Source organism: Hemitrygon akajei, chromosome 2 (genome assembly GCF_048418815.1).
Source record: "Hemitrygon akajei chromosome 2, sHemAka1.3, whole genome shotgun sequence".
In the NCBI taxonomy this organism is placed as follows: Eukaryota; Metazoa; Chordata; class Chondrichthyes; order Myliobatiformes; family Dasyatidae; genus Hemitrygon; species Hemitrygon akajei.
The window spans coordinates 131,694,402-131,721,987 of record NC_133125.1 but is presented as its reverse complement, the minus strand read 5'-3'; the positions used below and the strand labels follow the sequence as shown (position 1 = coordinate 131,721,987).

The 27,586-nt window shown below is 42.8% G+C and overlaps 1 protein-coding gene across 5 annotated transcripts in view; it reads left to right on the top strand.

The window, feature by feature from the left end:
• LOC140715673 (progesterone-induced-blocking factor 1-like) overlaps positions 1 to 27,586 on the top strand; it is a 282,888-nt gene that overhangs the window by 141,695 nt on the left and 113,607 nt on the right. For 2 of the 5 annotated variants that reach the window (XM_073028064.1, XM_073028058.1), the window contains exon 18: positions 22,650 to 22,753. The exons of 2 other annotated variants lie outside the window; for them this stretch is intronic. In XM_073028064.1, coding sequence (XP_072884165.1) covers positions 22,650 to 22,753 — 104 coding nt within the window. Of the gene's footprint in view, positions 1 to 5,721; positions 9,029 to 22,649; positions 22,754 to 27,586 lie in introns of those variants that run through there. One more of the 5 variants, XM_073028071.1, reaches the window with a different exon arrangement.

The following is a 27,586-nucleotide window of genomic DNA, read 5'->3' as shown; positions in this document are numbered from 1 at the left end:
CATGATTAAGGAAATATTAGTGCTTGCAAGAAGCTATTATCACTGACTGTCATCATTGTGGAGTCAGCTTCCAATATTGCCAAGCACTTAATTTACATGTGATGTAATTCAGACACCATCTCTATGAGAAATGATTGTGCTGCCTCAGACATTACATAGTTGCTCAAAAAGGGTAAAAGGATGTCACTGGGCCCAGAATTAGAGCATGTGAAGTGAATCACATGCCACAAAAGATTTAGTTTTATAAAACTTTGTAATTTCACGCTGTGATAATTGACCCATCAAACTGTGGTCCAACTTCAGATAAGTGGACATTTTCTAAAATAACAACACAGTTTCAGCCAAAAATGAAATACACTGTATGGAAAAGTGTTTTTTGACATCAGTTAATATGTATAATATGTAGAACTTCGCATGTGTCATGTAACATTTTGCATTACAGGCATTTTACTGAAGGGTAGGAAAGCCACACGTACATAGATTCACTTGTCATCAAGTTAAAGGGTCTGACGATATGAAGTATCCTGCACTAATACTTCTTTAGCAGTCCACTTACATATGCAGTGGATTCTGGCTAATTACGCTATCGGTTAATCAGGGCAGCTGCTTATTTGGAACAACTTTTAGAGAACAAAAACTAATGAGAAAAAAGCTTTGATTCCCTTCTTTTACTTGGGATGCTATGCCACTTAAGTGGGACAGGAAACTGTTATCAAACAGTTTCTAATTAGCGTCAGTCATGTGCACTTATTTGGCTATTAGACATTACATCGTGCTTAAAGCAAAGTTTTTAAGTAGCATCATTTGTGTGTGTTTGTGTTCAAAATGCAGTGATTTCTGTCACTGACAATTGGTGAGAAATAAGCAATAAGATAATTCAGAACTGTTTTGCTCAATGCAGTTTCAAGCATTCAGGCTTGCAGATGTCAAAAACAGCCAGGAGTGAAATTGAAATGATTTCACTACTTCAGCAAGTTAGGAATTACGAAGAATTTCTAGGTATTGACAATAATCTTGAATGTTGCAATGAAAATGAAGATTTGGAGGTTGTAATTGTTGACAGCATTGTATGAAGGCAGTCCAGTATCTTCACTAGGTGTCTGTGCTGATTTTCTTCAGTTACAGTTAGTCAAAAGAACACAACAGTGCACACTCGATGAATTCTTCTATTGATAACTATTAGGAACTAATATACATTTATTAGTATGTATTAGTATTACAGTGCCAGTGACTGGGTTATTGGTAGTGTTTTAATTTGTTCTGTATTTCATTTAAATACATGATGTTTTTACTGAGTTAAATGGTAGATGATCTTTCTTATATCTTTTTAATTATTTCCATAAAACTTTTGCTAATTGGGACAGCTCCTTAATTGCGCAAAAACTTAATGGACCCAACGTGTCCCAATTAACCGGAATGCACTGTATTACAGAAATACCAAAGAAGTTGCACAAAATCTTAAAGTTAAATAGACTTACTTGAAGGAGGAGAAATCTGGTGGAAAAGTTATGTACCTGAACTGCTAGATAGCATACTAGTAATATCAAGGTAGATTCATTCGATATATCAATCCGAGGAGGAAAGCAAAAGGAAAATACTGTGAACCGTGGAAATCTGAAATTAAAACAGTAAATGTTGGCAATGTTCACAGATGGACAGCATCAGCAGAAACAGAAATCGTTAACAATTCAGGCCAAAAGGTTTTTAGAGGAAAGAAGTTTCTTTGCTCATACCAATCCTTATCTTTTGAAACGATTAATAGAAGCACAGAATAAATTGGTTACTTGTGACTTATTGGGACTGTTTTGCTTGTTAGAATTCACAAATGCATATAATGTTCATCCTTAAGGATACATACCTAACTTTACTGCACATTTCACTGAAAACCATTCAGTGTTTTATTTGCCGCTGTCAATAAAAAGTCAGTATTATTTTTCTGCAGTTTTTTTCTACCTTGCTAGTAACTCTGCTGGAGTTTTTTTTCTATTTAGAGATACAGCTCGGTAACAGGCCCTTCCAACCCAACGAACCCATGCCATCCAATTACACCCAGGTGACCAATTAACTTACTGACCCATATGTCTTTATTTTGGAATGCTAGAGGATGTCCACACAGCCACAGGGAGAATGTGCAAACTCCTTAGATAGCAGTGAAATTGAACCCAGTTCACTCGCAGCATAATAGCATTACACCAACTGCTATGCTGCTGTACCGCCTGCCTTTATGTTGGTGTCCATTCTGTAGTTAGGTAGGATCACATCAATCCCTGATTATCCTTGAGAAGGTGCAGTGAGCTCCCTTCTTGATGACTGACTGGCTTGTTTGGCTATTTCAGAGACAAGTTAAGAATCAAGCACATTCAATGGGTTTGGCATAAGTATAGCTAGACCAAGTAAAGACAGCATATTCCCTTTCCTTTGTACGGTATGCTGGTGCTTTCCTTGTGACTGTGGATAATGCTTGTTTATCTTCCAAATACTATTTTAGAGGATTATTTTTGAAATAGTCATTTGGTTGCAGAGCATCAGGAATAATTCCCAAGTGTGAGTATGAGAGTGGATTAAAGTAGTGTGTGGAGATGGAGCACACTAAAAATTTAATAATGTCTTGAGCTTGGAGGAATGTATTTCAGAGACCTGCTTAATAGCCAGAGTGCACAGCAGACCACTTGCATTTACCTGCCGTGTACTGAGGTCGGTATTACTTAGTAAGACACCATTCATAATTGGTTGCAATTTTAAGTTAACTGGAGTATTCTGAAACAATTTTTTTCATCACTAAAACATAAATTACAGTATTGACATTGGAGAGAGCTTGTGTACAACTTAAAATTGTCAGTATTAAGGGCTATGTACTAAATCAGGGTAATTGTAAATACAGAAGCTGTAAGTCAATATGCAGCTCACTCAAGGATTTAATTATTTGTTCACTATCTAAATCAGGATTAGTGTTAGAGTCTTGGCCATAGTTGTATTACATCCTTTTGCTTGACAAGTAGTGTGTGTGTGGGAGGGAGTGAAGAAGAAAAAGGGAAGGATATTATTAGAAAGTACAAAAATGCAGTTGTATTTTATTTTGTAAGTCAATTTTAAGGCATATCAGTAAGATTTATTGAAGCAAGATGTAACAAACTTTTTGACACTTAAGCTACCGGTACCCTTGTAGTCTTTAAACCCTGGCCTTTGAGCAACTCGATCCAATGTGTCCCTGTATGATTTATGAATGGTGGATCTGGATTATTACTGCCTCTTATGTCATTCAGCCTAAGAACTCCATGCAGTAGTTAATTAAGCTATACAGTCAACCTTCTATAATCCGGCACCATTGGGACCTGAGGAGTGTCGGATTAGTGAAAATGCCGAATTACAGAAGGATCACATTAAGCAATAGCTAACCGCCTCATCATACCTTTAAAATATCATGTGAATCAGTACAAGTTAGATAATCATGAAACAAATATTAAATGAGTAGCAAGTAACATTTTAATTAAGTAATATACTGTACAGGCACAGATAAAATAAAGGGTAGAGGTAAATGTATAGGAATTAACTTATACAGAAAAGTTGAGCACTTCCGCTTCTAAAGTGAGACGTTTAATATACGTTCAGGCAAAGTTACTTGTCTGCAAGTGTGGGGTTGTCAGGATCATCAACATCTTCATCTTGAAAAATGAATGAAGCATCAGGAACTGGTGCTGAAACTGGCACAATTTCTTCAAAAACTGTTGATGTTGGTAGCAGCACATCTGGATGAGCAGAAGCAGAAGTCGGAGAAAGGAGGTCTTCTATACGCCGCATTTCACGCAATCACCAGGCGACCGGGGATTTGGCCCTGGGCTCTTCCCTCTTCACTCGCAATGACTGAGGGAGTCTTTGTTAGTTTCTTTTCCTCCGCTTAATAATATGCTTAAATTCAACAAGTCGCCACATCTGATCCAAGGTTGTAGGCAGAAGAGAACAGAGCACAAGTCAGGCAACACCGGAGGGCAGTGCGTGACTGCCGGCAGGCAGGCGAGAAGGCAGACGGACCCATTTTTTTACAAAATTTCTTTATTACAAATATCGGTGCTATACAATATATACAAAACAGTGACTAACACAATTACATCATTACATATGGACAATACACATTAAACAAAAATGTTCCCATCTCTATCAAAGATAGCATTTACACCCCGTGGAGCCCAACGGTCCCGGAGCGCCTCTAAAGTGGCTGTGGACTGCACGTGTTCCTTTTCAATATTTACCCAAGCACAAACATACCCTCTAAACATTGCCAGGCAGTCTGACCGCACAGATCCTCCCGCCACCTGTTTCCAAGACCCACAGATGGCTGTTTTCGCCAGCACCAGGAGCAAGTTAACAAGGACATCCTCATCTCTCCATGCCCTCCTCCTTACTGGATGACCATATATAAATAGGGTGGGGCTAAAGTGCAACCAAAAGGCGAGAAGCAGCCCACACAAATACGCAAAAAGGCTGCAGCCTTGCACACTCCAGGTACATGTGGTACACGGTCTCCTCTAGCCCACAGAAATGACATGCAGGTGGGAGATCCATGTACAAACTAAAGAACTTATTGCAGGGCACCGCTATATGCAGCACCCTCCAGCCGAGATCCACCAGGTGAATGGGAAGAACTCCCTCGTAAAGGGTCTTCCAAGGGACCTCCAGGTGGAAAGACTGACCGCCATGGCATGTCGAGACGGTGGACAAGGGCAAGGAAGTGGAGGGTGTGGAGCAGCAGCCCATACAGATAACTCCTACTTGCATCCCTGAATGGGATTGTGGGAGTGGAGGAGAGACAGCTCAAGTTGTGTGGACTCGGCTCTTGGATAAGGTTGCAGGGCCTGGACCCAACAAGCAGCTCAGCCTGAGTCAGTCCACACTATGTCAGGGATGGGGTAAGAAGGGGAGGAGGGGCATCCAATCCAAAATCAGGTGGAGGAACAACACCTTATATACCGGCTGGGTAGCCTCCAACCTGATGGCATGAACATTGACTTCTCTAACTTCCGTTAATGCCCCTCCTCCCCTTCTTACCCCATCCCTGACATATTTAGTTGTTTGCCTGTTCTCCATCTCCCTCTGGTGCTTCCCCCCCCCCCCCCCCTTTCTTTCTCCTGAGGCTTCCCGTCCCATGATCCTTTCCCTTCTCCAGCTCTGTATCACTTTCGCCAATCACCTTTCCAGCTCTTAGCTTCATCCCACCCCCTCCGGTCTTCTCCTATCATTCCGCATTTCCCCCTCCCCCCACTACTTTCAAATCTCTTACTATCTTTCCTTTCGGTTAGTCCTGACGAAGGGTCTTGGCCGGAAACATCGACAGCGCTTCTCCCTATAGATGCTGCCTGGCCTGCTGTGTTCCACCAGCATTTTGTGTGTGTTGTTGTCTAACCCATACATCTTTGGATTGTGGGAGAAAATCCACACGGTCACAGAGAGAACGTACAAAGTCCTTATAGGCAGCAGCAGAAATTGAAGCCATAATTGTCGTTCGCTGGCATTGTGAAGTTGAGCGCTAACAGCTACACAAATTTTAACATGATATAAAGCCATGGGGTCCTTGAAAATGAATTTTGGAACTGCAATAATTAGCTGATCGGACTCTTGACCAAAAAATCATTTGCAGTAAGTCCTCTTGGATTCAACAATCCCTTAAATTTTACCCTAGGGTATCACTTTATAGAAAATGACTTTTACTTTCTTTTTACTTTGCAGACTAACAGAGAATGTCCAGCCTGGTACACAAAGCTGAAGCAAAAAAGTACCTGATTTTTTTGAAGTAATGTTTAAACAATTAAGCATTGTGCATTTTATTATCCTACTGATTTTCTGTGACACAACCTCAAAATCAAAGATGCATTTTTCTGACTTGAGTGCTGTGAATCTAATTATATGTTGTTTTTGAACCACTAAGAGCACATTTACAGTAAATGTCCACTCTAACCTGCATTTGTGGTGTAAATGTATTCTGAATCTGGAGTCATTGCCTGCTTGACACCACGGGGAATTAATGTGAACATGATCTATGATTTCTCTTTGCTGTATAGCTAGTTCAAGCCTTAAAATTCAAATTACCTTGTGCAAGATTAGTACCAAGGTAATGTCTAAACCACTTTGTCCAAACATTACATTTGTAGTGTAAATTGACCCGTCTGTACAACTGTAGGAGAAATAAGTTGTCAATGATGTTGATGTACAGTAATTTTATTACTGTAATGGATAACTAAGTTATATTTACAATCTTGTACACATATTTGAAAAGAAAATTATAGTTTTTCATGTAATTTATAACTGGTTGCTATTTTACACATGCAATGCTTTAACAGCTAATTTATTTGTAATAGGTATAGTTAATGGATTAGTATTGTGCTAATCCTTTTATATTATGATAATGTTTTCTCATGCTCAACAGCTATAGAAGAGCACAAATTAATATTCCAAACTACAATATTACATATAATATTTTGCTAGGTATTTCAGATTGTATTATTGTATGTGAGATGAATTTCAGGTGCTTTTATTTGTACATGGTATTGTTTAACCTATTAGACACTTCATATTAAAATGTTTCATGTTTTTATATCTCTCCTTTCAGTTAGTCCTGACGAAGGGTCTCGGCCCAAAACGTCGACAGTGCTTCTTCCTATACATGCTGCCTGGCCTGCTGAGTTCCACCAGCATTTTGTGCATGTTTTTATATGCAAGTTTTCTGACTGTTTCCCCTTTATTGCAGTTTCACACACTCCTGTCAGTTTCTCTTCATATCTTTCATAATTTTTCAATTCACCCTGTAATCTTCTAAGTTTAATTAATCATTACTAGTTTAATTATTAAACTCAAGAATCAGTTCTCTGTCCATTAATTGAGTATAAGCATCTTACTGATGTCTACACCCTATGAATTTGAAAAATTTTCAATAAAAGATTTTAAAAATAAACAGAAATTACTGGAAAATAGTGGGTAGCGTTACAGAGAAAGAGACTGAACAGTGTAGGTTTAGTTTTTAAGCAAACTCAAAGCCAGAATGAAACAAAAGATGGTGTTCCTTATCAGTAACAATGTGAAAATTGACAAGAATATTTTTAGTATGGCTAACTGCCAGAACCCACCAAGCTTGGGTTACTCCTAACTTTTCCAGGTATAAAATTCACCACCTCTACCTGAGAAGAGCCCACCAAGATGGAGCAGGCTATGTACTTTGAACAGATCTTAGACACTGACTCAAAACACCACCTGCTTCTGTCAATTCACTGTTGCCGAGTGTTTTTGGAACAGCTTATTTTTATTAAAGAAATTTCAAAGCTTTGCAAATGATAGGAAAATGTGCAGAAAACAAAAGTCAAACCACAAAGCATCTAAAAATTATAAATAAAGTAAGTAGCTGTTGCTCCTTCTTCACTAGGCTGGTGACTTCATTCATGTGCATTGAGTCAAAGTTATTTTAGTCAATCTGTGGGCTGTTTGAGATCCCGCAAGAAATGTTTGTAAGCATCATTGTACATTTATTTTTTCACAATACCATCAAATTTCTTTGTCATTTGTAATCAGATGATGACTATGATTCAGGCACTGAATCCCTGCAATGTATTCGCTTTATCTTGCTTTTTTAACTGAGAGGTATAATTAGGCCCCAGATGGTGGTCCTTCGATTAACAGAAATGATCAACATTGTTACAGTGCCTTAACCCTTCTGCCTCTGCCCTTTTGGCGCTCATACCCAAGGGAATTTTCCATGATTCTGTCAAAGAGGAAGAGCTGCTATCATCAGTTAGATGCGATTGCAACTATGAAATAAAACAGGAAAATGTGGTAGATACTGGAAATTTGGAAAAAACAGATGCCATGATATAGGACAATTTAGCCCATGAAGTCTCCTCTACCCTTTAAATATGACTGATTTATTTTCCTTCTCCACCCCATTCTCCTGCCTTCTCTCCATAACCTTTGATGCCCTTACTAATCAAGAGCCCATCAACCTCTGCTTTAAGTATAGTATACTCTATGTCTTGGCCTCTACAGGTGTCTGTAGAAATGAATTCCACAGATTCACCTCCCTCTGGTAAAGAAATTCTTTCTCATCTCGGTTCCAAAGATACATTGTTCTATTCTAAGGCTGTGCCTCTGGCCCTAGACTGTCCCACAATTGGAAACATCCTCTCTATATTCACCTTATCTAGGCCTTTCAATACTTGGTTAATTTCACTGAGATTCCTCCCCCACACCCCATTCTTCTATACTCCAGTGAGTACAGGCCCAGAACCATTAAACATTTCTCATACATTAACCTTTTCATTCCTGGAACCATTTTTGTAAGCCTCCTCCAGACCCATTCCGATGCCAGCACATCCTTTCTTAGATATGGGGTCAAAACTGCTCACAGTATTCCAACTGTCATCTGACCAATGCTTTAAGAACCTTCAGTATTACAGCCTTGCTTTTATGTTCTAGTCCTCTTTAAATGAATGCTAATGTTGCATTTACCTTCCTTACTACTGACTCAACATGTAAGTTAAACCTTTTGGGAGTACTGTGAACTGTACTGGGAGCAGTGGAACTGTGAACCTCAGGTTTCTGAATTCCCTCCCCATTTAGAAAGCAGTCTGTTCCTTCATTTCACCTCCTAAAGTGCATGACCATACAGTTCCTACACTGTATTCCATCTGCCACTTCTTTGCCTATTCTTCTAATCTGTCCAAGTCCTTCTACAGACTCACTGCTTCCTCAACACTACTTGATCCTTGACCTATCTTTATATCAACTGCAAGTTTGGATACAGAGCCATTATACTGTCACCCAGATCATGAACATATAATGTGAAAAGAAGTGGACCTTGTGGAACACCAGTCACTGGTAGCCAACCAGAAAAGGCTCTGTTTGTTCCCACTCTTTGCCTTTGCTAGTCAGCCAATCTTCTGTCCATGCTAGTATCTTTTTTGTAATACCCTGTGCTCTTGTTTAGCAGCCTCATGTGCAGCACCTTCTCAAAGGCCTTCTCAAAACCTAAATAAACCTTTAATGCCTGTCCTTTGTCTATCCTGCCTGTTATTTCCTCAAAGAATTCCAACAGATTTGTCTGGCAAGATTTACCCTTCTGGAAGCCATGCTGAAACCTCATCCTTAATAATGGACTGTAACATGTTGCCATCCAAAATGCTGGGAACACTAAGGTAGTCCTTTGAAGAGAGAGAGTCAACAGCTCTGGTTAATTTTTAGTGGATTTCAGTTTTCAGCTGTCAAATAAGTAATTTTACTTTCGTGACTAGGTGTTTGAAATTCTTGATCAAAGTTCAAAGTACATTTATTATCAAAGTATGAATAAATTACACAACCTTGAGATTTGTCTGCTTATAGGCAACAACAAAACAAGAAACCCAAAAGAACCCAATTTTTAAAAAAACTAACACCCAATGTGCAGAGAGAAAAAAACACAAATCGTGTAAACAATAAGAACGAGTAACAGCGGTCAGAACAGAAGTGAGTCCATAGCCCTGAAGCCTGAGCAGGCCCTTAGCCTCAGTTCTCCACACAGTGGGGTAAATCGTAGTGAAGCTCGCAGCCATACCAGGACATAGCCTCAGCCTTAATGCCACGGAGCAGCAAGCAGAACTGGCCTGGCCCTCACCTCTGGTCCTGACACCCTGCCTTTCCAGTCCATCTGGCCTAGTGTTTAAATTGTCCTGGGCCCCACTGTATAGATACACCCTGTGCCTGGACCCTGCTGCCACATTCCAGATAACACATGGGTTTTGTTTTTACAGATGTCCATGAATTGGAAAATACACAAAATAATTATGGTGATGTAACCTTACCTCCACAGTATTGTAAAGAATGGTGTCAAAAGCACAAAACGAAGAACTATTACGCAATATACATACAGAGAGGAAATCAGTTCTGCCATTTGTAAGAGCATATGTACATCCAACTTTAGAATTTAAAATTTTGGGAGCTCCTTTATATGTAGGAGTAAGCCAGGCATTCATAACATGGAAGATGGCCTGTGCACGAGTTTGTGGACCATTCAGAAATCTGATGGTGGAGAGGTAAAAGCTATTCCTAAAATGCTGAGTCTAGGCTTTCAGTCCCTTAGCTCCTTTCTACTTCTGTTCTGGACCAAATGTGCAGTGCACCGTCTCAAAATTCAAAGTAAATTTATTATGAAATTACATATATGTCACCATCAACTACCCTGAGATTCATTTCCTTGCCCGCAATATGCTTTCTATTCTTTCTCCAGATTTTCAAGTTATTGTCCTTAAACTGAAATGTTAACTTTGTTTCACTTTCCATACATGGTGCCTGACACCCTGAGTGTTCTCAGCAATTTCACTTTTTATTATGGATTTTCAGAGCCTGCTTACTTTTTACTTTCATTGATGATGTGTAACTTGATCAGCTTATGCTGATAAATGAGTTATCAGTCCTATTGTTAGGTTTGCTCATTGTGTGACATGGTGTATGGGGCAATCTTGGTCTTTCAATGAATAAGATTGTCCTTGGCAAATTTTGTACACAAGTAGTTAGCCATTGCCATCTTCTGGGCAGTGTCTTTACAAGACAGGTGACCCCAGATATTATAAGTACTCATCAGAAACTGTCTAACTGGCATCAGTGGTTACAAAGCCAGGATTTGTGATATGCTCTAGCTGCTCCCATAGCTTCACATGACCCTGATTAGTGGGCTCAGCGGGTGCTGCAACTTGCCCAAGGGTGACCTGCAGGCTAGTAGACAGAAGGAGCACCTTACACCTCTTTTGGTAGAGATGTATCTCCACCCCACCGCCCATTACGGCATTGACAAAATATATATGTTTTGGTTGCCTGAATATGTTTACTGCAAACAGGAGCCAGATTCAGACTTCTGTGGAATGTATCCCTGGTAACTATTACAAGAATCAAGCCCTCCTGTAGATTCTCTGGAGCCAGGGGTAATTTCTTTGTCCTAAGTTTTGGCAATTGGAGACAAGGTACTTTCATGCATTTGTATCTAGCACCTATTATAAGGCTGTCAGGATAAATGCTGGTATATTGCACCTTTTGTCTGAAAAAAGCTTAATCTCAGCACTCAAGTAGTATTCATGTGGAGGAATCTACAAAGTCTGGTGCTAGGGACACTGCTCACAATACTTCAAACAGGGAAATAGATCTGGCCAATTTCCAATCATGAGGCCTGTGATTAGAGACTGATGATGAAATGAAACTTAACCTAATTATAAGTACTTTCAGAAATACCAAAAGACTTTAAATTCAAATCTTTCGTTTTATTTTTGCATACCATGTTCAAAATGGTGCAATGAAGTTAAATTTGCTTGTTGGTAAAGTGCGCATAAAAATAAGATAGCGCGGATAAATGTCTGCTTGGAGACATGGTGTAGGAATGGAAGGTGTTAGATTCTTGGAGCAATGTGACCAGATCTCGGGAGGTAGGACCTAATTAGACCAGGTGGATTGCATCTCAAAAGAGCTGGAATCAAAATCGAAGACAAGTTTCACACACAAAATGCTGGTGGAACACAGCAGGCGAGGCAGCATCCATAGGAAGAAGTACAGTCAACATTTCAGGCCGAGACCCTTCGAGCCTGCCGGCTCTGCCACTAGTAGGCATGAACTTCGGATCTTGGCCCCGGCCGTTAATCTTGGCGGCCCCAGCAAACCAGGGCATATTCAAAACCCGGACTCCAGCACCATCAAGGCGGGTTCCAACGACCATGGACACCTTTAAAATGATTGCACAGCCTCCAGCTGCGACTCCAGCCTTGAACTCCAGGCCGGGTCTTCACGTGCTGCAATTGTGACCCCCATCTCCCCTTCCCCACCACCACTCTGCAATCCCCTCTCCCTCAGATCCCATCGTCAGCTCCTGGGCCCTCGGAGGCTCCATCTTCTTCTCACCCCAACCCTCCCCTCTCCACTGACACTACCAACCTCCCTCCCCCCCCCCCCCCACCCCCGATCCTAGCTCTCATCCGTGCCAGGTCTTTACCATCCCCTCCGACCTTCAACTCTCTGAGGCAGAGCTCTCTGTCCTCAGTAAGGGACGGAGTCCTGACGAAGGGTGTCAGCCTGAAACGTTGACTGTACTTCTTCCTATGGATGCTGCCTGGCCTGCTGCGTTCCACCAGTATTTTGTGTGTTTTGCTTGAATTTCCAGCATCTGCAGATTTCCTCGTGTTTGTGTTCGAAGACAAGTTTATTTGCACAGGTGCACTGAGAAACATGACATTACACAATCGGCATTCACAAGAAATACATAAATTATTACACCTTTTGTACAAGAAAGAACATAATCGGGAAAAATACCCATTTTAGCGCAAAGTGATCAAAGTCATAGTATTGCTGAACTGTTCTGAGTCACATTGTGCCATTTGGTTCAAGAATTTAATGGTTGAAGGGAAGTAGTTGTTAGACCAGAATCAGGGTTATTATCACCAGCATGTGACGTGAAATTTGTTAATTTAGCAGCAGCAGTTCAATGCAATACATAATCTAGCAGAGAGAAAAAAATAATAATAAGTAATAATTACAGTATACATATATTGAATAGATTTTTTTTAAAGTGCAAAAAAACAGAAATATTGTATATTTTTTAAAAAGTGAGGTAGTGTCCAAGGTTTCAATGTCCATTTAGGAATTGGATGGCAGAGGGGAAGAAGCTGTTCCTGAATCTCTGTGTGTGTGCCTTCAGGCTTCTATATCTCCTACCTGATGGTAACAGTGAGAAAAGAGCATGCCCTGGGTGCTGGAGGTCCTTAGTAAGGGACGCTACCTTTCTGAGACACCACTCCTTGAAGACGTCCTGTGTACTTTGTAGGCTAGTACCTAAGATGGAGCTAACTAGATTTAAACCCTATGCAGCTTTCTTCGCCACCTTCCCCATACCAGACAGCGATACAGCCTGTGAGAATGCTCTCCACGGAACAACTATAGAAGTTTTTTGAGTGTATTTGTTGACATGACAAACCTCTTCAAACTCCCAATGAAGGATAGCTGCTGTCTTGCCTTCTTTATAACTACATCAATATGTTGGGACCTGATTAGATTCTCAGAGATCTTGACACTCAGGAACTTGAAATTGCTCACTCACTCCATTTCTGACCCCTCTATGAGGATTGGTATGTGTTCCTTCGTCTTACCCTTCCTGAAGTCCCCAATCAGCTCTTTCGTCTTACTGACATTGAGTGCCAGGTTGTTGCTGCGGCACCATTCCACTAGTTGGCATATCTCACTCCAGTACAACCTCTCATCATCACCTGAGATTCGACCAACAATGGGTGTATCATCATCAAATTTATAGATGGTATTTGAGCTATGCCTAGCCACACAGTCATGTGTATATAGAGAGTAGAGCAGTGATCTAAGCACACACCCATGAGGTGCCCCAGTGTTGATCATCAGTGAGGAGGATATGTTATCACCAATCCACACAGATTATGGTCTTCTGGTTAGGAAGTTGAGGATCCAATTGCAGAGCGAGGTACAGGGGCCCAGGTTCTGCAACTTCTCAATCAGGATTGTGGGAATGATGATATTAGATGCTGAGCTATAGTCGACGAACAGCATCCTGACATAGGTGTTAGTGTTATCCAGGAGGTCTAAAACTGTGTGGAGAGCCATTGAGATTGTGTCTGCTGTTGACCTATTGTGATGATAGGCAAATTGCAATGGGTCCAGGTCCATGCTGAGGCAAGAGTTCAGTCTAGTCATGACCAACCTCTCAAAGCATTTCATCACTTTTGATGTGAGTGCTACTGGACGATAGTCATTGAGGCAGTCCACATTATTCTTCTTAGGCATTGGTATAATTGGTGCCCTTTTGAAGCAAGTGGGAACTTCCGTCCGTGGCAGTAAGAGGTTGAAAATGTCCTTGAATACTCCTGCTAGTTGGTTAGCACAGGTTTTCAGAGCCTTTCCAGGTACTTCATTGGGACCTTCCACCTTGCGAGGGTTCACTCTCTTTAAAGACAGTCTAACGTCGGCCTCTGTGACAGAGATCACAGGGTCATCAGGTACAGCAGGGATCTTCACAGCTGTGGTTGCCATTCATGCTATTGGGTTTCACTTTGTAGGAAGTAATGTCTTGCAGACACTGCCAGAGTTGTGATGCATCTGATGTTGCTTCCAACCTTGTTCAAAATTGTCTCTTCGTCCTTGAAATAGCCCTCCACAACTCATACCTGGTTTTCTGCCACAGGCCTAAGTCGCTAGACTTGAATGCCACCGATCTAGCCTTCTGCAGATGATGTATCTCCCGGTTCATCCATGGCTTTTGGTTTGGGAATGTACAATAAGTCTTTGTGGGCACACACTCATCCATACAGGTTTTAATGAAGTCAGTAACAACTGCAGCATACTCATCCAGATTTGAAGGTGAATCCCTGAATACAATCCAGGCCACAGATTCAAAGCAGTCCTGTAAGTGTGCTTCCCTTGTCCATACTTTGGTTCTCACTACTGGTGCTTCAGTCTCTGCCGATACTCAGGGAGTAGAAGTACAGTCAGATAATCAGACTTCCTGAAGTGAGGGCAAGGAATAGCACGGTAGGCATTCTTGATGGTGGTGTAGCAATGGTCCAGTATGTTGTTTACTCTGGTGTTACAAGTGATCTGTTGATGCAGAACATAGAAGGCATTTGACAGGAATAGTCCTTTAGGCCCACAATATGTGTGCCACACTGATTAGAATCATTGGTGGCAGGGTGGCGATACATCTCTACCAAAGGAGGTGTAAGTTGCTCCTTCCCTCTGTTAACCTGCAGGGCACCCTTAGGCAAGGTGCAGCACCTGCTTAGCCCCTCCCCCCAATCGGGGTCACATGAAGCCATGGGAGCAGGTGGTGGATGGTCCAGTGAGCAGCTGATGCATATCACAAGTCCTGATGTTGCGACCACTCTCTGATTGTGGCCAGGCAGTCTCTGAAGAATATTGATAATGGTTGGGGGTCACCTGTCTACCTACACGACGTCCATATCCTTCCATTTTCTTCACATTCTTGTGCCTATCTACTTCAATGTCTTGATTGTATTTGTCTCCACCAGCACCCCAGTCAAAACATTTCAGAGACTTACCACTTTCTGTGTAAAGAATCAGAGCTCCTTTGAACTTGCCCTCTCACTTTAAATGCATGCCCTGTGGTATTAGATATAATATTTCAACCCTGTGAAAAAGGTGCTGGTTGTTTATCTATGTCTCTCAGAATTCTATAACCCTCTAATAGATCTCCTGTCAGCCGCTGCTGCTCCAGAGACACAAACCAAGTTTGTCCAACCTCTCCTGAAAGCATATACCATCTAATCCAAACAGCATCCAGGTAAACCTCTTTTGCACCTTCTTCAAAGACCTGACACCTTTTCTATAATGCAGTGACCAGAACTAAATGCAATACTCAGTTGTGACCTAACTAGAGACATATAAAGTTGCAACATACAGTAACTTCCTGACTTGAATTCATTTCTTTGACTAATACAGGCAATCATGCCATGTACTTTCCTTACCACCCTATCAACCTGTGGAGCCAATTTCAGTGAGCTATGGACTTGGACTCCAAGATCCGTCTGCATATCCGCACTATTAAAGGTCTTGCCATTAATAATGTACTGTCTCTTTGCATTTGGGCTCCCAAAATGCAACACTTCACATTTGGCTGATTTCAAAAGTCCAGTTTAATGTCAGAGAAATGTATACAATATACATCCTGAAATGCTTTTTGTTTGCAAACATCCACGAAAACAGAGAAGTGCCCCAAAGAACGAACGACAGTTAAACGTGAGAACCCCAAAGCCCCCCTCAGCTCCCCTGCGCGTAAGCCATAGCGAGCAACAATTCCCCCTCCCCCCACCAGCAAAAGAAAGCAAGCATCGCACTCAAGCGTGAACAAGGCAAAAACAAAGACACAGACTTGCAGTTACCCCAAAAACTTGGTGTTTCACACCGGCATTCAACATACCACAGGCTCTCTCTCTCCCTAATAAGGAAGAGGGAGATGTCTCCATTTACCCAGCGAGCAGGGAGACATAACAAACAGCTCGCTGGTTTATGATGTTAAAAGTCTGTTACGTTGCTTTTATCAGGCTCTGTGCCTGAAGATCTTCGGGCACACAGCAGAAAATTTTCCGACTGCCCTAACGACACACGGGTCTCCTGCCATGACACCGACCCTCGATCCACCCGTCTCCAGAGCCCTGAGATCTTAGGCTTCTAAATATGAGCCAGACTCGCAGGCTGAACCCTTGGTGTGCCGAACAATGGCCGGTCCTGAAACCCCGAGAACGGGTTCCATTCCCGCAAAGAACCAAAGTCATTGTGTAACTCCAGGTCAGGGTCATCAAAAGAACCCTGAGAGGGAAAAATAAAGATATTAAAGATGGAAATAGCACTGTTTCCAAAGATGCAAGCAAACAAGTCACCGTTTAGTGCCGTCTTAACTCTGGGTCTGTCCGTCATTAAACTCTATCTGCCATTTGGCTGCCCATATCTGCAACTGCTCTATTTCACACAAATCTTCTATACTATCCACAACTCCTCCAATCTTCATATCCAACTCAACTTATGCTTTTTTATCCAGGTCATTCATATATATATATATTTATATATTATATCAGAAACAGTAGAGGTCCCAGTGCAGATCCCTGAAGAACACCACTAGTCACAGACCTCCAGCAAAATAAGTTGAATCTACCACTGCCTTCTATGGGCAAGCCAATTCTGTATCCAAACAGACAATTCACCATGGATCTCACGCATCTTAATCTTCTGAATGAGCCTCCCATGAGGGACCTTGTCATACTTATTTAAACAATCCGTGTAGACAACATCTTCAGCTCTACCTTCATCAATCACTTTCATCATCTTCTCAAAATCAATCAAGTTAGAAAGACAAGACTTGTCCCGCACAAAGCCATGCTGACAATCCCTAATTCGGCTATAATTGTTCAAATGATCATTGATCTTATTCCTAAGAATTCATCTTGTAACTTCTCTTCTGCTCTCTATTCTATTGTTTCCAGGATTATCCCTGTTTTCCTTCTGGAATAATGGCATTATTTCCTTTTTGAATAGTAGCATTACCTACTAACTTGCCCGTGACTAGAGGGGACACAGAGGTATTGGTCAAGGAACCAGCAATCTCATCTCTTGCCTCTCTCAATAACTTGGTGTGCATCTATCATGTGGGAACTTATCTGCCTTTATGTTCTTTAGGAGAGCCAACACTACCTCCTTTTAGTCAACATGATCTAGCAAATTAGCACGTTCCACACTGATCTCTCTGTTTTCCATGTCCTTCTCCTTGGTAATTACTGATGCAAAGTATTTATTTAGCACTTTGCGCACATCCTCCACCTCCAAGCTTGTTTCCCCCTTTATGCTTCAGTGGTCCTACCCATTTCCTAGTCATCCTCTTGCACTTGCTTTGTCTCTTTCTTGTTCTTGTTCTAATCTTATTTGCTAAGGACTTTTCTTGGCTCCTCATGGTTTTTTCCAGTTCTCTTCTTGAGTTTTATTTCTGGTTTCTTTAAAGTCGTCAAGGCCTCTGTTTGATTTTAGCTTCCTACATCTTATATACTTTTCCATTTTCTTTTTGACTAAATTAACTAGTTCTTTTGACATCCAAGATTCCATTATCTTGCCTCCCATATATTTCCTTCTTATTGGAAATTATCCATTGTGTACTTTGTGCAATTGGTCTTTAAACACCCTCCAAATGTCAAGTGTGGACTTGCTTGGTAACAGCTTTGCCCAATTAACTCTCCCTGGCACTTGACCCATACTTTCATAATTGGTCCCACACCAGTTTAATATTCTTCCAAAAGTTCTGTTTTGTCTATAGCCATCTTAACACTTTTGTGAACCTTTTTTAGATTTCAGGCATCTGTATCTTCTGCCCAAGAAGATAGGGTGTGTGGATGGTAGGGATCTTTGTTAATGGACTTTGACTTCTTAAGGCAGTACCTTCTGTAGATACTACCGATGGTGGGGAGAGATGTTCCATGACATTGTGGGTCTCTTGAATCAAGGTGCTCCAGAGTAAGTTCATTGGTGCTGTGGAAGAAGAGTTAAACTAATATGGCAAGAAGGCAGGCAAAACAAAAGGGAGAGAGAAAAAGTAAATAGAAACAGAACAAGAATTTTTTTTAAATATGCAAGATCAGAGTAAGAAGGAGTAAAAGAAGGTGCACCAAACAATCTGTTGGTATAACTCAGTTGGTTGAGCAGCATCTGTGGGAAGGAAGGAATTGTAAGTGTTTTGGGTTAAAACCCTGGATCAGATTGGTGAGCTGCAGGTTCTCTCAACCACATGGGATTATAATGTTGTGACAGTAAGGGAGACCTGACCGAAAAGTGGGCTGACATGCATTCTAAATGTCCCAGGACACAATATGTTCAGGAAAGATAGTGGAGGGAGATTATTGGCAATATTGATGAAGGAGAATTTTGCAGTCATGGAATGAGAGAAGATCCTGGAACAAACAAGGACAGAGCCTATCTGTTTCGATTCAAGAAATAATGAAGGTATGAGTACATATTCTATCAGCTGCCATCTAATGCGAAGGAAATTTCCAGGGAAATTGCAGATATACTCCATGGCAATAGAGCAGTGAAATTCTGGGACCTCAGCTCAATGCACCAGTTTAGAATGAAACCCTAGATTTCCCCTGGCTGATCAAAAATTTAAAGCAGATTACACAACTGAGGACCGAACTGGTCATGGAAAAATCATAGAGGAAGTAATAAATAAAATAAAATAGACACCAAGAGACACTGTGAGAAATGACTGTCAGCAAATATATAAGGCAGTCTGACATTTTCCTGAAGACTTCAACAGTTGTAAAAGCCATGGTGGGGTCAATCAGAAACTGAAATGGAGAACTACTTACGGAGACAAATGGCATGACTATGGCTTTAAATAAGTACTTTACATCAGTTTCTAATTGGGTAAAGATCTTACTGGAGTCTCAGAAAAGGAAGATATCATTAAGATTTTGAGTGGGCTAAAAAGTGATAACGGACACCTGCACTTAGAGTGACTAAATAACCTGGGTCTGATGAGAAGCACAACAGGTCGCTTCTAAAACGGAACCATTTTTCCATCTATAGATATAAGGATGTTTGTATAAATCCTAAGTTAGTTTAACTTTGATAGTGGGAATAGTCCTACAATAAGAATCAGGGGTAGAATTAGCATTCACTTGGACAAATTTGGATTGATTAGAGAAATCCTGCATCAAGTTCAAGTGCAATTTAAAATTTATTGTCATCCAACTGCATAACCATATACATTTATACCGCTAAACAAAATCATGTTCCCTCAGACCAATGTGAACAACACAGTACATATGACTCACACATAATACATAAGCTGATAATACCACAAATAAATTAACAAATAATAAACTGTATCTATGACACAAGTCAAAATGTAAATAATATACACTATTGGCGTTTCATATGTGACAAGACCTTGGTGGTGGCAAGGAGTTCAATGGTCTCACAGCCTGAGAGAAGAAGCTGTTTCCTATCCTAACAGTCCTTATCCTAAAGATACGTTAACATATACCTGATAGGGGGGGGGGGGTGGTGTCAAAGAGATTGTTGGTGGATGGGAGGGATCATTGTCAATGCTAAGAGCCCTGTATATGCAGCACTCTGATAAATATCTTAGACAGGTGGAAGAGAGACTCTGATGATCCTCTCAGCAATCATCTGTAAAAAGCAGATCATGTCAAACTTATTTTGGAGAAGTTTTTTTTTGATAAAGTAATAAAGCGGGTTAATGAGCCCAAAACACTTAACGTGATGTTTATGGACTTCCAAAAGGAGTTCCAATAAGGCGCCACAAAGTAGATTTGTCACTAAGAGAACTAAGGGACTGAAGGAGCATGGACAGAAACATTGATGTAAAAGAAATGAGAGAGTAATGACAAAAGATTGTTTTTATTAGAGTGGAGGGAGGTGCAAAGTAGATTCCCTAGGGTAGTGGCAGAACCACTGATTTTCCTAATGCATTGTATTGACTTGGACTTGAATGTTCAGTGCATTTTTTTCAAATTTGCAAATGGAACAAAACTTGGAGGTAAAGTGAACTGAGACGGAGCTCAGATTTAAGTTCAGGTTCAGATATATTTATCACATGTACATCGAAGCATAGAGTGAAATACAATTTAATTAACAGATGTGTTAAGTTGCAAGTAAAATAGGCATAAAGGTTGAAACAAAGTGAAATGCTGAAAAGTGTAAACTGTTATATTTGGTAGAAAGAATGAGAGGATAAAATTAAAACTAGAAGGTGCCAATTCTTAAAAGTGGTACAGCGGAGAGACCTATGGGTACATGTACATTGTTCACTGCAAATACCATGGAAAATTGAGAAAGTGTAAAATCTGGGCTTTATAATGAGCAGTACAGACTATAAGTGTTAAGAAGTCATGATGAATATTTGTGAAATAGTAGTGTGGCTGCAATTGAATTATTTTGACCAGTCCATGGCATCACACTTAAAGAAAGATGAATCACAAACAAGAGCACGTCTGCAGATGCTGGAAATCAAATCAACACACACAAGATGCTGGAGAAACTCAGCAGGCCAGGCAGCATCTATGGAAAAGAGTGAACAGTCGACGTTTCGGGCTGTCGGGGCATTTGCATTTGTGGGTATTAAAGAAAGATTGAACGATTTTGCAGAGGATGCAGAAAAGAGTTGCCAATATGCTTCTGAGAATGAGGGACTCTAGTTATTTGGATAGTCTGGAAAGCTGAGATTTTCCCCCTTGGAGTAGAGGTTTCGGCAGAGAAGATGGAAAGAAATTGTTCTGATGGTGGAGGTATCGGGAATGAGGGTCATAGAATGAAAGTAAATGGCAAAACAACATAGTCGTTTTACATGACAGTTTGTTGGGGACTGGATTGTATTGTCAGGCTGATAATGGAGGCAGTAGAATGGGAATACAAGAGGAGCTGAATGATGAATAATGAATAGGTTTGTTGGTTATTAATGTAAACAACACAATTCACTGTATGTTTCGATGTACACATGATAAATAAACTTGAATTTTTGAATCCTGAATCTTGAAAAGAAACATTTTGCAACACTGTGTGGGTGTGGAGAGGGATTGAAATTACTTGGGTTCACTTTGCGTCAAGCTTGTACACACTTAATGAGCTGAATGATCTGTGTTACACCAATTCTGTGATTCCGCCACTCTAGCAAAAATTGTTCAAATGTGCTGCTTAACTTGAACCAGGCAACATTTTTATTTTAGACAAAGTTTCTGAGAACAGAAATAGTCACATCAATTCTGAAGGTTAGTGGGATTTCTCTCAACTACCTCTCAATGCATCGTTACCAGATCGTGCACGTTCTGGTCATAAAGAATTAAAACTTTATTGAAAGAATGATTTTTTAGTTCCACATCAAACCAAAAAGAAAACTTGTGTAACAAAAAAAAATGAAAGGAATCTGCTGCTGCATGCAGTTGTTTATGTATAAAGGCCAATATAGCTGCCTACTCCATATGTTTAGAATCAGTGGTGTACAAGAAGGAGCTGAGTATATCCCATCCCAACTTCTGAGCATATGTAAGATAGTCAGAAAAGTAATTTGTACAAAGGATTCAAAATGACAGCAAAGATTAACCAAGTGGGCAAAAAGACGAGAAATTGAGTATAATCTCATCAAATTCAAGATAATCTGCCTTGGCAGGAAGGAAAGTAAAATATTACATAATGTTTGTGAGAACAATGAGTGCTGATTTTTCACAGAGATCGTGATGTCCTTGTAATGGTAAGCAGGTTTAGTGTGCAGGTATGGCTTAGTGGTTTTTGGTTACATACCAAATCTCCTCAAACTTCTAATGAAGTATAGTCGCTGAAGTGCCCTGGTTTCTGATTGCATCAATATGTTGAGCCTAGGATAGATCCTCTGAGCAATGAAGAAAAACACAATGTTTGTTGTTGGTTATGTTGGCTGCTTACAAGGTGTACCCCCAATGATATTTGTTCCATTAGGCTTGGCTCTTTTCCCAAAACCAGATCTAGAAATGTCACCTTCCTCCTTGGGACAGAGAAAATAGTGATTGAGTTTGCTTGTACCTATTTCAGAAACTTCTTTCCAGCTTTGTCCTTTTTGTTACTGTTATCTCTATCTGTATTTGGATGTTTGAAGTCCCGCATTATCAATATTCTGCGGCTTTTGCACATCTCTGCAATTTCCCTGCAAGCTTCATTTGCAACATCCTTCCCATTAGTTAGTGACCTATAAAATAGTACTTTGTATATAATTAAGCCACTATTGTTTCTTAATTGTAAACAGATGTTGAAACAATGCCCAGCTCTTTCCTTTCGAGGAAACACCTACTTAAGAAATTAAATGCTTAAACTTCAGTGAATTTAGGTCAGAGTATAGGTCTCTCCTTTGTGACAACTCCCATTTCCGGGAATTAATCAAAGTGAACATTAGTCATAGAGTCATGTAACACAGTAACAGGCCTTTTGACTTACAGGTCCATGCCAGCCACAGCTTAAGTTACAACTCCTACTCATGCAATTTTTAACTTTTATTCAACATTGGGTTCAAGATGCGATTGCCTTTTGATCTCATTAATCTTCAAAAACCATGAAACTGTTTTTGTAAACTGCTGTGCTATTTTTGTCAGTTTCTCTTAGAGCCAAGGGAAATAAAATATGTTGAAGATGTATACTGTGAAAACAGGTTCCTTGTTACAAATACTACAGAAAGCTTGAACCTGCTGCTCCCTTGGTGAGTAAATCTTCACGTATTCTGAGCACTTGTGTGAAAATAATAATTTAAAAGGTCCACCAAGGTAGGCAGAGCAACACATAAACTCAGTGGCCACTTTATTAGGTACACGTTAATGCAAATATCTAATCAGCCAATCATGTGGCAGCAACACAATGCATAAAAGAATGCAGACGTGGTCAAGAGGTACAGTTGTTGTTCAGACCACATATCAGAATGGGGTAGAAATGGGATCTAAGTGACTTTGACCTTGGAATGAGCGTTGGTGTCAGATAGGGTGGTTTGAGTATTTCATAAACTGCTGATCTCCTGAGATTTTCAAGCACAATAGTTTCTAGATTTTACAAAGAATGATGTGAGAAAAAATATCCTGTGAATGTCTGTGGATGAAAATGCTTTCCTAATGAGAGAAGTCAGATAAAATGGCCAGACCAGGTCAAGCTGACAGGAAGGCAACAGTAATTCAAATAACCACACATTGCAACAGTAGTATGCAGAACAGCATATCTGAATGCGCAACTTGTTGAACTTTAAGGTGAATGGGCATCACCAGTAGAAGACCACGAATATACATTCAGTGGCCACTTTATAGGTATAGGAGGTACCTAATAAAGTGACCACTGAGTATATTCCAACTACTCTGGCTTCCCAAAAGGTCTCACAAACCTACTTTACCATTCCACATAATTGACAGCAAGTCCTCAGTCCCAATATTTCCTCTTTCTTCTCTATTTTCCTATTATAATTTTCTTTATGTTCTAACCTTACAGAAGAAGGAAGACAACAAAATGAGTACAGCCACCAGGGTGAACCATGATTAATTTACAAAATTAATCTAAAATTTTGAAGTTTAATGTGGTACTGTAGTGGTGTGCTACACGCAGCGCTGAAATAATGACACGTAGTCGGTGAGCTGCAGTTGCAAAAGAGGCTTATTCAAACTTCGCGGCCTCGCTTTAAAGCCTTCCTGTTCCCGCCCTCCCTGGGCGCGGATGCTGTAGGGGGCACATATTCACAGTCCTGTCCCGCGCATGGGCTTTTCCCCTTGCTGGTGAAGCAGACTTGGCGCCCTTTTGGGGACCGGCCTCAATGCCAGCGCACACCTCTTTGTGAGCCGGTTCGAGTGCACTGGGAAGTGGGTCGCCACATAACCCACCCCCCCAGAACTGGCGATACACCCCCCAATGTCCTCAGTCTGGGTCGGACTCTGTTTGGGAGGTCTGCCTCTGCGCCGCGGTGCCTGAATCTCGACCGGCTGCGCCAAGTCCACATGGGCCGGTTTGAGTCGCTCCACTGTGAAAACTTCCTCTTTTCCCCCAATGTTCAGCACAAATGTGGACCCGTTGTTTCTGATCACCGTAAACGGCCCCTCGTAGGGCCGCTGTAGCGGTGCCCGATGTCTGCCCCGTCGTACAAAAACGAACTTACAGTTTTGCAGGCCTTTGGGTATGCAGGTCGGGTTCTGCCCATGTTGTGAAGTGGGTATGGGGGCCAGGTTACCGAGCCTCTCACGTAGTCTGCCCAGGACTGCTGCGGGTTCTTCCTCTTGCCCCCTTGGGGCTGGTATGAACTCTCCTGGGATGACCAGGGGTGCGCCGTACACCAACTCGGCTGACGAGGTGTGCAGATCCTCTTTGGGCGCCGTGAGGATTCCGAGCAGGACCCAGGGAAGCTCATCCACCCAGTTAGGCCCTTTGAGGCGGGCCACCAGAGCCAACTTCAGGTGATGGTGGAAAAGCTCCACTAGTCCATTCGACTGTGGGTGGTAAGCAGTTGTGTGGTGCAGCTGTGTCCCCAAAAGGCTGGCCATAGCTGACCACAGTCTGGAGGTGAACTGGACGCCTCTGTTGGAGGTAATGTGGGCCGGTACACCAAAGCGAGATACCCAGGTGTCAATCAGTGCCCGGGCACAAGATTCGGAGGTGGTGTTGGTGAGCGGGACCACCTCTGGCCATCTTGTGAATCGGTCTACGATAGTCAGGAGGTGCCGCGCTCCTCGCGACACTGGCAGGGGGCCCACGATATCCACATGAATGTGGTCGAAACACTGGCGGGTGGGGTGGAACTGCTGCGGTAGGGCTTTGGTGTGCCACTGCACCTTGGCTGTTTGGCAGTGCATGCACGTTTTGGCCCATTCACTGACCTGCTTGCGGAGTCCGTGCCAAATGAACCTGTTGGCTACCATCTGGACGGTTGTCCTGATGGAGGGGTGCGCTAAGTTGTGAATGGAGTTGAAAACGTGCCGCCGCCAGGCTGCTGGGACAATGGGGCGGGGTTGGCTGGTGGTGACGTCACAGAGTAGGGTCCTCTCACCTGGGCCTACGGGGAGGTCCTGGAGCTGCAAACCGGAGACTGCAGTCCTGTAACTAGGGATCTCCTCATCTGCCTGCTGCACCTCCGCCAACGCTTCATAGTCTACCCCTGGGACAGGGCTTGGATGTTAGGGCGGGAGAGGGCGTCCGCCACGACATTGTCCTTTCCCGAGACATGCCTGACATCCGTTGTTTATTCGGAGATGTGGGACAGATGTCGCTGCTGGCGGGATGACCAGGGGTCGGATGCTTTCATGAACGCAAAGGTAAGCGGTTTGTGGTCCGTGAATGCAGTGAAGGGCCTACCTTCTAAGTACCACCTGAAGTGCCGGATTGCCAGGTATAGCGCCAACAGTTCCTGGTCAAAAGCACTGTATTTGAGCTCGGGTGATTGTAGGTGTTTGCTGAAAAATGCCAGGGGTTGCCAGTGACCCTCAATGAGTTGTTCCAGCACCCCACCGACTGCCGTGTCAGATACGTCCACTGTGAGGGCGGTAGGGACATCTGTTCTGGGGTGCACTAGCATCACCGCGTTTGCCAAGGCTTCTTTGGGTTTAACAAAAGCAGTGGCGGACTCCTCGTCCCAGGTAATGTCCTTGCCCTTACCCGACATCAGGGCGAACAGGGGGCGCATGATTCGGGTAGCTGAAGGAAGGAAACGGTGGTAGAAATTCACCATACCCACGAATTCCTGAAGACCTTTGATTGTGTTGGGTTGGGGGAAATGGCGGACCGCGTCTACCTTGGCAGGCAGAGGGGTTGCCCCGTCTTTAGTAATCCTGTGGCCCAGGAAGTCGATGGTGTCAAGCCCGAACTGGCATTTGGCTGGGTTGATTGTCAGGCCGTATTCACTCAGTCGGGCGTAGAGTTGACGGAGGTGGGACAGATGCTCCTGATGACTGCTGCTGGTTATGAGGATGTCGTCCAAATAGATGAAAGCCAAGTCCAGGTCGTGTCCCACCACATCCATTAACTGCTGGAACGTCTGTGCGGCATTCTTTAGGCCGAACGGCATGTGGAGGAACTCGAAAAGGCCGAACGGGGTGATGAGTGCCGTTTTGGGGACGTCGTCCGGATGCATCGGGATTTGATGGTATCCCCGGACGAGGTCTACCTTGGAGAAGATCCCTGCACCATGCAAGTTTGCTGCAAAGTCCTGAATGTGCGGCACAGGGTAGCGGTCTGGTGTTGTAGCCTCATTCAGCCTGTGGTGGTCACCGCCTGGTCTCCAGCCCCCTGTTGCTTTGGGCACCATGTGCAGGGGGGAGGCCCGTGGGCTGTCAGACCGATGTATGATCCCTAATTCCTCCATCCTCTTGAACTCCTCCTTCGCCAGTCGGAGCTTGTCCGGAGGAAGTCTTCGAGCATGGGCATGGAGGGGTGGTCCGTGTGTCGGGATGTGGTGCTGTATGCCATGTTTGGGCATGGCTGTCGTGAACTGCGGTGCCAGAACTGATGGGAAATCCGCCAGGACTCTGGTGTAGTCGTTGTCGGACAGCGTGATGGAGTCTAGATGTGGAGCCAGCAACTGGGCTTCACCCAGGGAGAATGTTTGAAAAGTCTTGGCGTGGACCAGTCTCTTCCTTGGCAGGTCGACCAGTAGGCTGTGAGCTCGCAAAAAATCTGCTCCCAGGAGCGGTTGGGCTACGGCGGCCAGTGTGAAGTCCCACGTGAACCGGCTGGAGCCAAACTGTAGCTGCACCGTACGGGTGCCATAGGTCCTTACTGTGCTGCCATTCGCGGCCCTCAAGGTGGGACCCGGTTCCCTGTTGCGGGTGTCATAACTCGTCAGAGGTAAGACGCTGATCTCGGCTCCGGTATCGACCAAAAAGCGGCGTCCCGACTGTTTGTCCCAGACATACAGGAGGCTAACCTGATGGTCAGCCGCCGTAGCCATCAGCGGCGGCTGGCCCTGGCATTTCCCGGGAACTTGCAGGGCGGGCTACAGCGGTGGGCCTCTGCGCCCCACCACTGGTGGTAGAAGCACCATTGTTCATTGGTCTCCTCACCCCTGCCTCTGGGGTTAGTGGGCTCCGCAGCCGGGCCTGGTCTGGTCTGCTGCCGGGAACGTGGCCTGGTGATCTGTGCGACGGACGCCCCACTCTCCTTCTTGGCTTTCCACAGCACGCCCACCCGGGCCGCCACCTTCTGGGGGGGGGGGGTCGCTGAAATCCGCGTCGGACAGCAGCAGGCGTATGTCCTCGGGCAGCTGCTCCAGGAATGCCTGCTCAAACATGAGGCAGGGCTTGTGTCCTCCGGCCAGGGACAGGATCTCATTCATCAAAGCCGATGGCGGCCTGTCTCCCAAACCATCCAGGTGCAGTAAGCGGGCAGCTCGCTCACGCCGGGAGAGTCTGAAAGTCCTTAGATAGATAGATAGATAGATAGATAGATAGATACTTTATTCATCCCCATGGGGAAATTCAACTTTTTTCCAATGTCCCATACACTTGTTGTAGCAAAACTAATTACATACAATACTTAACTCAGTAAAAAAAATATGATATGCATCTAAATCACT